We start from the raw sequence: 12,611 nt of genomic DNA, 5'->3' as shown, positions 1-12,611 counted from the left end.
TATGATTGTAATGAAGCTAGATATGGTTTCTTTGAAACTAATCTGAACAGCTAAATAAATACCAATTAAAATATTGAGGTTGCTTTAATTAAATAGTCTTACACACACATGCATGTACATATGTAATATGCTAATGTTAGAAATAAAAATTGTTATAAATACAATCCATTATTATAGTTTATCAAACATATTTTAACTATTTGATTTTTCCTGAACATTTAAAATAATTTAAATACTATTTTTCACAGTAGTTTAAGCAAATTATTATTTTGCTGAGTCTGAAAATTAGAACCTGTGATCTGTTATTGTTGGTTGGTCTCATGGGCAATTGTTGAGTGGAATCTTGAATGTGCTATGTTGTTTGCCTTCCCTGAAGTAGTGTTATTGTGATACCTGAAGATGCTGTAGCTAGGACAGTTTAACCTGTTGAGTAAACATTTAAGAACTGTTAACTATGTAGCTCTTTCCTGAACAATCAGACACATCCAAAAAAGTGTGATGTTACTGTTGTGGTTGCTATGCAGAACATTCTCTTTAACTCCATTGCAAACTTCACATTAGTCTTCTGTTAGGTTTTGTTAAAGGAATTTTGTTTCAGTTATCATGAAGATTTGGATAGTTGTCAGCATGGAGTCTAGTTTGTTTTATCTGATTTTCTAATTCTAAATTTGGCCCTAATTTTTCTGTATGGCAACATGTTGTCAAGTTTTTGAGCAGAAACATAATCATGAATACAGATACAAACACATGATTATTTTATACTGAAGAAGATACAGAAACTGAAAATTGAAAAAATTATTTAACATTGGTAAATTGCTCATCATTTTATAGGTTTAAAATTAAAACTAACTTTACACAGACTTGATTTGCTTTATAAATAAAGTCATAGAATGTTTTTTATGAAGCAAAGTAAGTCATGCAATGAGAATAAAAGAATATTTATGCTAGAAAAAATAATGGAAAAGTATCTCATTTGATATTGATTTAATTTTATAAAAACAGTAAAACTTTTGCATAAATTAGTATAAAATATAAATATTCAAACAAATCGATAATTTTATTTATATTATCAATATCAATGTAATTATTTCTTAAAACAAATTTAAAATTAAAATTCTTCTGGCCCCTATAATAATTTCCTAATCTTCATGAAAATTCTTTTCTTCCTAAAAAAATTTCTGTTCCTAATAAACACTAAAGATTTTTGAAACCCTGTACCCCACCTCAAAAATGTTCTGTTCTCAAACCCTAAATTATGCACCTCCTGTAATTGAACAGCTACAAGGCTAATAAAACTTATTAAATTATCAGTAAAGTATTATTGAATAGTATATCAAATTTCACCTCAATATCTTGAATAATTAGAAGTGAATTTTAAAGAAGTAGAGAATCTTCTGAGACCCAATGGATGAAAATGGTATTTGTTTTGTTTGTTTATTTCAATTTATTTATTGATTCCAAATCTGGCCTTAGTTTTTCTGCAGGACACCCTACTTGTGAGATTCTGAGTGGACGCATACCATGCATGATTATATAGACATGCAACATGTCTATGTCTGTAATCATGCATACCTGTGTGTATTTGTGTGTGTGTTAATTTTCTCAGTTGTCAACTAGAGATCTCTTTAATTTTGGCAGCATGCTACTAGGGAATGCCCAGGCTTTTTGGCCCATACTGTGGCACACTTTTTCTTGTCATCATCCCTGCAGCCACCACACCAAACTAGACGCAGCTGTAGCCGTTCCAACTTTACAGTAACTATTTTGTTTTAATCTCACTGAGGATTAGTTTTTTTGTCCTCAGCTATGGTATTTCTCTTACATGTGTTTGCCATATTAATATATTTTCCACTTCTCTCTAGTTCACAAATCACTGCTGTGCTGTTCTTAAGTCCAATGTCAATAATGACGGGCATAGTAGATTTAGCAATAAACTTATGATGTCTGAGTTCTACTGGAAGCATTGTGCACTGCTATCCTTATACCTCACACTATTCTCTAAGTCCTTCAACTCTTCCTTTCATGGATTCATATACAGTAATCCCTTGACTATTGTGGGTGTTACGTTCCAAAACCTCCCGCAATAGGTGAAAATCCATGAAGTAGAAACAGTACTGTAATGTATATTTTTTTGTTTTTATAATTTGTATATATTTATTTTATTATAAATGCAAAACAACGCCACAGAGGAATTGATGTAAGCTTAAGTAATAAGCCACAATAGGTGAACCGCGATATGGCAAGGTATTATTGTACATACACACACACACACACACACACATATATATATATATATTATATATATATATATATATATATACATATGCACGTACATACATGCCATTCGTCATTGCCCTCTCTACTATTTATTTTCTTGATTGCATTGCTCTAAATGAATGGAGACCTCATGGGGTGATGAGAATTCTTTAGTCTTATAGGTACAAGGCAATCTCAATAGTGCTAGTGCCACAGACAAATGCTCTCTGTACACTCTGTAAAATGGTTAATGATCAAGTGGTACTAAGAATATACAAACCATGCAATGTTGGTGCTTTGATAAAATGAACCCAGTACACTATGTAATGTAGTTGGCATTAGGGCCTGTCTAGGAGAGCAGTAACTTTAAATATGACAGTAGTAACGTGTCTCACTCATGTTGTGGATGTAAAATAGTGATAATGACAATGACATACATACCATAGTTATAGTTTTTTTAAAGTGTTAAAATTTGCTTGTTAAGGGTAGAATTTACAGATTATATCCTGAAATTAGGGTTCTGTATCTATCATGTAATTGCTATTAAGCCATGGGTTAATTTGACATGTGCTTGAGCTTCTTTATTCAATGTATAAGAATTTGTCTAATATCTGATATTTAAATTTTTTTTCTTTTCTTCCTCTGCCTTATTTTATTTGTGGCTTCTTCAGTTTTATCCCTTTCTCACATAAACGTACCTATTTCTTAAATGTGTATTATATTTCTTTCAGATATTAATAAAGATTGGACAAATGTTCTTATATTCTCTTTAACAGTCGTTTGATAGAATCTTTAGTAAAATATTAATCTGTAATGGATGTTTTTAAATTAGATGTTGTTTTAAAAAAGTAACTAATTGTTTTACAGGCGTGGATTAAACCCTCCCCACAGAGTGAAATCTATATCAATGGCAAGCTTTACTGCAGATGAAATGGAATTACTAAAATGTCATGGCAATGATGTAAGTGGAAACTTGTTGGCTTATTATTTTCTCATTTTTCTCTTAACCCTTCATTAAGAAAATTCTTACACAAAATGAATGGTGTTTATACTGAACCAAACAAAAGTATTTTCTAAATAATTGTATCACATTCACTTGCGTTAGTCACTGTTAAATATACAGAGTATGGATTGTAGAAATACACATCTAACAAGAGATTATTATGAGTTGGAGAGTCTTGAATGTATCACAATGGCATATATTGTGTAGAATATATTTTACAGGTAAGACTACTAACTTTCAACAGTAAGTTAATATAAATGTACTTACTATTGTTATAGTACAATAAAGCATAGGTATTGCTAAGATCTTTTTAAAGTCTGTTTTCTCTCAGTGAAATTATTTTGCTGCTTCAGTGAGAACCAGTATGTTTTTGGCCTAATTTGAAATAAGAAAGTCAAAAAACATTATTTCAAAATTATAATTATTCTTTGGTTTTTGTATTGTTCTCAGTCTGTGAGAAGTTGATAAATCTTTATTTACTTTTGTCTTATTTTTAATTCTTCGAAACTGGTTTATTAGTTAATATCTTTACAAAAGAATAGATTTTCAATAGATATTTTATCCTCCTGTTAACTCAAGCAGAAATTTTTGTGAGCTTACAAAAATATGTAACACCTGTTGCATAGGGTATTATTTAGCCATTGAGCCACATGATATGTGCCTATCTTTGTTCTCTCTCTACATGTGTGTGCACTTGGAAATAAAATGTTGAAAGGATAAGATAGATACTGTGATTGCTTGACTTAGATAGAGATCATGAATTAAGGTATTGTTGTGCCATTTTGAAAGGTGCCATATAGTTTCACTGTACTTTGCTTAAAGTATAAAAAAAAAAGAACAGTTTAATGGTGTAGCACTAATTACACTAACTGAGAAGCAGTTTAATAGCAGCATCACTGTGATTTAAATTCTCCCAGAGTTGTCTACACACACACAAATTATATAGTGGATTCAGAAGCAAACTAACAAGGAAGGTAGACTTCATATGTTGCAAATGCACAGGAGTAGTTAGTATGGAGGGTACATCGTCATTGTTTTAATGTCCACTTTTCCATGCTTGCATTGGTCAGATGGAATTCTTTAAGGCAGATCTTCTACAGCCAGATACCCTCCCTGTTGCCAAGCCTCACTTGTTTCCTAACAAGGTTATATTTTTCCAAGCCCAGACATATTTTCACAGAAAATTGAAAACAAATGACAATGCTTCTCTGATGATTACACATTTACAGTTATCATGTGGTGTCAAGACAAGGAAGCACATGTGTATGCATGTTTGTGCTCGCATTCTCTCTCTCTCACACACACACGATGGGTTTTCTTTCAGTTTCCATCTATCAAACCCACTCATAAGCTTTTGGTTGGCCCAGGGCTATAGTAGAGGACACTTATCCTAGATGTCACATTATAGGACTGAACTCACAACCATGTAGTTGAGAAGTAAACTTTTAATCCATACAGCCATGTCTGTGCATGAGATTAAATTCCTTGAAATACTTGGAGGACTCCCTAGAGGTAGTTGTTAACTTCTGTTATCTTGGTGACCTCATTAGCAGTTGTGGTGAGTCTTCCAAAAGCATAATTATCACTAAAAACAAGGTGGAGAAAGTTCAGGGAGCTATAATCTCTGTTAACAACAAAGACTTTCTTTCTCAGAATAAAAGGCAGCTTATACAATGCTTATGGATGAAGTGTGATATTGCATTGTTGTCAGATATGGATCTTGAATGTAGAAAATTTATGAAGATTAGAAATAAGGCAAGCATTTGGAAGAGAGGCCAAAGAAGGCATTGTCTGAAATTGTGAAGACATCTCAAGAGGCTGAACTTCACAAAGATGACAAACGACAGTGACTTGTGGTGAAGTGCTGTGCTGGAGATAACTTGCCTAACTCATTCAAGAAAAAATCTGCAATCTCTCTTAATTCATTACCCTCTTATCAATCACTCTTCCTTTTCAGTGTTCCTCCTTTCTATTGTCCTGTCTTTGTTAAATTACACCACTGGTGCACTGAAGGATAACATTGCATTGGATCACCATCTATTTTTATTGTTATCCATTGCACACACACTCACAGACACACACACACACACACTCCCACTCTCTCTCTCATATTTGGTAATTTAATAAAACAGTTGTAATCTTGCAAAAAACAAATTTATTTTAATAAAAATTTGTGCACATGTTCTTGATAAACTTTCTTATAAGATTATTCTATGGGTCCACCATTTGTTTCAATAACTGCTTCAATTCATTTGGACATCACCCGGGCAATGGTAGCCTTCATTGAAGCTAGGGTATTGTGAGGATATTGATTAATCTCCCTTTCAGCAATGCTCCAATTGTAATAGTCCGTGTGATTTACATCTGGCAAGTTTGGAATACACAAATTTGGTGTTATATGATAGTAAATATTGTTTGACATTCATTCCTAGATTATGTGGGTCTTGTGAGCAGATACTGAGTCTTGTTGAAGCATACATGGCCTTTCACTTTATACTTCACCCATCCTTAATACCTGTCTCAAGCACCTCAACAAATCCAGCAACATTACTTCTAAGACTCTAAGATGTAAGATATTATGACAAAGGCTTCGTCACTCACCACTCCTAAAACTATCACAGTTACTGTAAACTTAGTGTACATCATTTTGGAAACAGAAGGATCTGTACAAACTGTCACTTCTGTTAGATTTTTGGTCTTGGTCAAAGTTTTTCTCTTCAGAGAAGAGAAATTAATTAAAAAAACTAGCATGCGTGAAGGTTTTTAACCTTGTTAAGTAATTGCCTGGCTTAGATCAAGTGTTTTTTTTTCTGTGCTGGGATCATTATCAATGTTTTCAACCCAGTGGATGAATTGCAGTGTTCTTATAAGTGCCTGGACGTCTAGAATGTTTTTTATTCTCTCTTTAATACAGTTGAAACATTCCTGTCAGAGGCTTATCTGAACTTTGTGTACAAAAGATCTTGCAAGGCTGAGAAAGTTTGCAATTTACTAATTGTTGTGTTCTGCACATATGTAACAGAGGCTTCATATCTTTTCATTTCTTGTGCTGGCATTCTATCTGCTATGGGGAACTGAAAGAAAACTTTTTATTTGCTATCAAGAAAGTAATATACTGATAACTAAGTATCCTCAAATATCCCTCACATCCTGTCTATATCTTTCATGTCATTTATTTTTGACATCCATTACTTTTACTATCGTACTTGAACCCATCTTTACCCTACTTGTATTACTCCTTTCTCTATCACTCATTGTTGACACCTATCACTCTTTCTCTCTCCTCCATCATGCTCTCTCATCATCATTCTAACCCAGTACTCTCTTTTCTCCAGTACACTCTTTCCCTCAGCATTTTCTCACTTCCTGTTCTGTTACTTGCAGTCTCCCTCCTATCACCCACTCTCTCTTCCCCTATTGTGCCTCATGTTCTTTCTATCCAATTTCCTCTTTCTTGTCCTTTCATCACTCTCTTTTCTCTCAGCTGGGAATGAGGTAACCTTCTGGTAAGCTAACGATGTAAGATAAGGACAAGTCTTTAGTCTTGCTGGGGATGAAACAACTTCCTTAGAACTGATGAGATGATAAAATAGGTACAGAACACTCTGTAAAGTGGTTGATGAATGAATGGAGATAGAGAAGATTCATTAGTCTTGTCTTAAAGGCATGACAACATCTGTAGTATTGAGAGCACAGTATAATGCAGCCAATCATCATCATCATCTTTTAATGTCTGCTTTCTTTGCTGGTATGGGTTAGATGGTTTGACTAAAGACTGGCAAGCCAGGAAACTGCACCAGGCTGCAATCTGATCTGGCAAGGTTTCTACAGCTGGGTGCCCTTCTTAATGCTAACCACTCCGAGAGTGTTGTAGGTGCTTTTTATGTGCCACCAGCACCGGGGCCAGTCAGATGGTACTGGCATTGACCACGCTCAAATGGTGATTTTTACGTGTCACCGTCACGGTAGCCAGTCAGGTGGCACTGACAACGATCAGTCAGGTGATGCTAGCATCAATCTCGCTCATATGATGCTTTTTATGTGTCACTGGCATGGGAGCCAGTCTGGTGGGGCTGGCATCAACCACACTCAAATGGTGCTTTTTATGTGCCACTGGCACAGGTGTCAGTCAGGCAGTACTAGCATCAGCCTGTAACAATATATTCTGTAACACTTGGGAGGTAATCCAGCGATAGAAAACAAACTCTGAACCATTTAGTAGAGCATTAACTCCAAATAAGAACTGACTTGGTTCATGACTACCCATTCAACCCATGAGATTTAATGTATTTATGTTCTACTGCTTGGTTCAGAAAGGCAACATGTGCTTAATCTTAAAATGATGTCTTTGCATTTTGATTCATTGTCAAAAATCATTTTTGTAGTTTCAGCAAAATTAAACTGTGATTCATATGCTGGATCACTATATACATATATCTCTAAATGTTTGCCCAATACACAATCACAAACATATACTTCCACAGTAATTTCATATAATTCAAAATGTACTGTTTTGAATTATATGGAATTATTGTGGAAGGTTTTAGTTTTATAATGAATTGTTTTTTTTTTAATATTCAAAACACCAGTTGAATAATGAAAAACAAAAAGTTTACCAATGCCTTTTAATATTTGTGGTTATTTTTTTTATAACTTACTGTGATACATACAGGCAGCATATTACATTAGAAATATATATATTGCCATGTGAGAGAGTTAAGTAATATTATTTAAATTTTTGCAGCTATTTATGTGTTAGTGTATTATAGGAAAGGAGGCCAGGAAAAGTAAAAATAAATAAGTTTGACATGTTAATATGTTACAAGATAAAACAGCCAACATTTCAGACAAAGCCAAAAATCTTTATTATTAACAAAGTGAACAGCATAAAGTGTTAGATATTTCTACCTGAAGCCAGAACAGACATCAAAAATATCCTCCTATTTTGCATGAGAACCATCATGAACAGACACTTAGAAAACATTCTTCAATGAGTGCATGACTTCTCTTCAATAGTACTAAGACTCTCTCTCTTTCTCAAAATTTGAGTAATTGCAAATGCCAGGCAACAAAGTCTCTGAAATCTCATTGTTGTTTCATTTGCATAATGTTGCCAAACTATACCTTAAAGACAACCAGGTTTCTTAAAAATTAGAAAATACTATAATCTTGATGGGTTAGTAAATCAGTGCAAAGCTCAATTGTGACCCTTATTAGCATACCACTCAGACATACAATACTGAAGCTGCTAAGCACACCAACATGTTAAAATCTATTAAAGCATCATCATCATCGTTTAGCGTCCGTTTTCCATGCTAGCATGGGTTGGACGGTTCTACTGGGGTCTGTGAAGCCAGAAGGCTTCATCAGGCCCAGTCAAATCTGGCAGTGTTTCTACGGCTGGATGCCCTTCCTAACGCCATCTTAAGAAAAAAAATCCCAAGTGATTCTTGACTGAGATTTTCTCATCAACATGGTTAGAACCACTAGTCAACAGATGTGCTATTTCTTCTCAAACTTCATCTACTAATTTTTAAGGGCCTCTTCATTTCAGAACTAGCAAGCTATACACCACATCTGCTTGGGTTCACTTGATACACCTATTTAATCACCTCCACCAAACCTGCACTAAAATTTCAAACTTTTATTCCTAGAACTATCTGGGAAGAACTGCAAAGATCATAGTTATTGCTCTCCTCTAACTAAATAATGATTTTTACCAGTCTTCACATGTCCTCTGCATGTAAGCCCAAGTTTCATTACCACGGAGCATAGCCATTTGTACACAAACAGCATACAATCTGCTTTTCACTCTGAGAGAATCATTTTGTTGCCAACAGAGGTAATAGCTCTCAGAACTTCCACCATTCAAATTTATTCTAGTAACAATACTTTCAGAACACCCTTATCCACTGCTAATTTGATCAGCTTGGTAACAGAAACTGTTACAACCTCAAAAGAGCCTCTTAGGTATTTGAGAAAATCTTATTCCCTTGTGTCTTTAGTGCTTACTGTCCCCGTGCATCTATCACATACAAAGATAACTGTCTCCTTCCATTTATATCTGTTATTTTCCTTGTTTCAGTTACTGTGGCTATGCTGGGGCACCACCTTGAAGGATTTTGTCAAACAAATCGAGCCCAGTGTTTATTTTTTTTTAAGCCTGGTACTTATTGTATCAGTTTCTTTTTGCTAAACCGCTAAGTTACAGGAATGTAAACAAACCAATACCAGTTGTCAAGCAGTGGTGGGGCACAAGTGTGAAAAGACACACACACACACACACACATGACAGGATTCTTTTCAGTTTCCATCTATCAAATCCACTCACAAAGCTTTGGTCAGCTTAGAGCTATAGTACAAGGCACTTGTTCAAGATACCATGTGGTGGGACTGAATCCAAAGTCATGTGGTAGGGAAATAAACTTTCTATACACAGACACAGGAGTGGCTGTGTGGTAAGTAGCTTGCTTACGAACCACATGGTTCTACGTTCAGTCCCATTGCGTGACACCTTGAGCAAGTGCCTTCTTCTAGAGCCTTGGGCCAGCCAAAGCTGTATGAGTAGATTTGATAGATGGAAACTGAAAGAAGCCCAATTTATATATATATATAATGCAGATCAAGGTACAAATGAGGATATGAACCTCAGGGGGATAAAAATATCCAAGATTAGACTGGTTGAATGCCGTATTCCATCTTCTCTCTTGTTTTGTGTGTGTCTGTGTTTGACCCCCCCCACCATTGCTTGACAGCTGATACTGGTATATTTATGTCCCTGTAACTTAGCAGTTTGGCAAAAGAGATTGATAGAATAAGTACTAGGCTTACAAAGACTGAGTCCTGGGGTTGATTTGATCGACTAAAGGCAGTGCTCCAGCATGGCAGCAATCAAATGACTGAAACAAATAAAAGTAAAATAGTCATGCCTGAGGTCACAACTTTTAAGTATATGTACATATAAACATATATGCATCCTTATATATATATACATATGTGTGTGTGTATAAATATTTTTTCCAAATTTGTGTAAATGTGTATAGAATATTATATCAGTTCAATAAAGTTAAAACTTGGTCTGGTTTTCACGTTTTTATTATGGTATTTTAAAAAAATGTGAAAACCAGACCATGTTTTAACTCTATCCAACTGATATATCATCATCATCGTTTAACATCCACTTCCCATGCTAGCATGGGTTGGATGATTTGACTGAGGACTGGCGAACCAGATGGCTGCACCAGGATCCAATCTGATCTGGCAAAGTTTCTACAGCTTGATGCCCTTTCTAACGCCAACCACTCCAAGAGTGTAGTGGGTGCTTTTACATGCCACCGGCACGAGGACCAGTCAGGCGGTACTGGCAATGGCCACACTCAAATGGTGTTTTTTAAGTGCTGCCTGCACTAGAGCCAGTCCAGAAGCACTGGCAATGACCTTGCTTAAATGTTTTTTCACATGCCACTGGCATTTTTACGTGCCACCGACATGGAAGCCAGTCGGCTGCTCTCGCAACAATCACACTCGGATGGCGCTCTTAGCACTCCACTGGCATGAGTGCAAGTCATCAAATTTGATTTGATTTCACTTGTCTCAACAGGTCTTCGCAACCAGAGTTTAGTGTTCACTGAAGGAAAGGTACACATAAGTGGGCTGGTTACACCCCTGGCATAGGCTACGGGTTATGGTCTCACTTGGCTTGCCAGGTTTTCTCAAGCACTGCACATTTCCAAAGGTCTCGGTCTTCCTGGGTCTACCTCTTCCACAGTTTCCCTCAACCGCTAGGTTGTGGCACTTTTTCACACAGCTATCCTCATCCATTCTTACCACATGACCATACCAGCGCAGTTGTCTCTCTTGCACACCACATCTGATGCTTCTTAGGTCCAACTTTTCTCTCAAGGTACTTACATTCTGTCGAGTATGCACACTGACATTACACATCCAGCGGAGCATACTGGCTTCATTCCTTGCGAGCTTACGCATGTCTTCAGCAGTCACGGCCCATGTTTCACTACCATGTAGTATGGCTGTTCATACACGTTTCACTGCTATGTAGCTTAGCTGTTCCGCCACATGTTTCACTTCCATATATATATATATATATATATATATATATATATTTGTCCCCACCATCCTTGATAGCCTCTCAGCCAGTAAAACACCTATTTGTCCATCTGTCACCTATGCCACTTTCACCAATCTCTCTATGGCTTTTGTTTTTATCATTCATACTTCTAGCACTCATGTCCCTATTGTTTGCTTTGGTCACTCTTTCTTGTCACCCTATGTATTATGCTGGTGATGTGACTAAGGAGAGCAGTGGATCTCTTCAATTCAGTATACATTGTTTCCAGTGTAACTAGGCCTACCTATCAGATCCACTCTCTACTACATCACTCTTCCCTCTCTACCCTATCTTTCATCATCTTTAGGTATAGACTTAAGCAACTTCAACAGACATGCATATACCTCATACGCTTTCCATTTACTCCTTGGTGGACAATTGATATCCTCTTCCATCAATGACTTTCATCATTTATCTACCTCTTGTTATTTGTCATCTCTTTATCTCTCTCCTGGTGCTAGTGCCAAAATGAAATGTATCCAGTTCACTCGAAGTGTAGGGTTAAGAACTCTTTAGTTTTGTCAAAGGCAAAACAAGTCTCTAGTACTGGTGACCTGAAACAATGTACCCAGTACACTCTGTAAAGTGGATGCCATTTGCAAAGGTATCCAACTATGAAAACCAAGCCAACTTATGAGCAAGATGTAGCCTTCAAACCCATCTAAGAGAGTATAAATGACTATCCAGTGCATGCCAGTATGGGAATTGGATATAAATGATGATAATGATGACAACAGACTGCTGTAGTTCTGACAGTAAAATATTATTAAGAGAGGTAGAGAGAGAATTCTATTCTGTCAGTTAAGTGGCTGTTAGTAAAACTGAGTGACATGCATGTAAATTCTTGGCAAATGAAATCTGTAACCTGGTTTTGATTATAGGTTGGAACTACATGGAAAAGGGTATAGCTTTGTATTGTTCTCCTCATAATGTTATAGCTTCATGCTAAATTAAATCTGAATAGATTAAAATTATTTTTCTATTTAGAGTGTGATTACTTAATCAGACTAGATGATGATGACATCAAGTGAGACAGATTGGACAGTATACTTGTTGATGGGTTGAATAACAACTGTGGCTAGATGATTTTTTTTTTTTACCTTTTAGGTGCCTATCAAAATATCTTCATTCCAAGTGGTTTTATGTTGGTAAAATGAGGTAGCTAGATTACTTTGTTCATGTGATTATTATTTCCTTATCACAAAAATTAAACCTCTTATGAAG

At 35.7% G+C, this 12,611-nt stretch overlaps 1 protein-coding gene across 3 annotated transcripts in view; it reads left to right on the top strand.

Annotated features, from left to right (window-relative positions):
- Positions 1–12,611, top strand: part of LOC115209168 (arf-GAP domain and FG repeat-containing protein 1) — a 113,775-nt gene that overhangs the window by 53,068 nt on the left and 48,096 nt on the right. For all 3 annotated transcript variants that reach the window (XM_029777400.2, XM_029777399.2, XM_029777398.2), the window contains exon 2: positions 3,124–3,217. In XM_029777400.2, the coding sequence (XP_029633260.1) occupies positions 3,124–3,217 (94 nt within the window). The remainder of the gene's footprint in view (positions 1–3,123; positions 3,218–12,611) is intronic.

Source organism: Octopus sinensis, linkage group LG3 (assembly GCF_006345805.1).
Source record: "Octopus sinensis linkage group LG3, ASM634580v1, whole genome shotgun sequence".
Taxonomy (NCBI): domain Eukaryota; kingdom Metazoa; phylum Mollusca; class Cephalopoda; order Octopoda; family Octopodidae; genus Octopus; species Octopus sinensis.
Note: the sequence above shows the minus strand (reverse complement) of the source record. Positions and strands in the feature narration are given on the sequence as shown.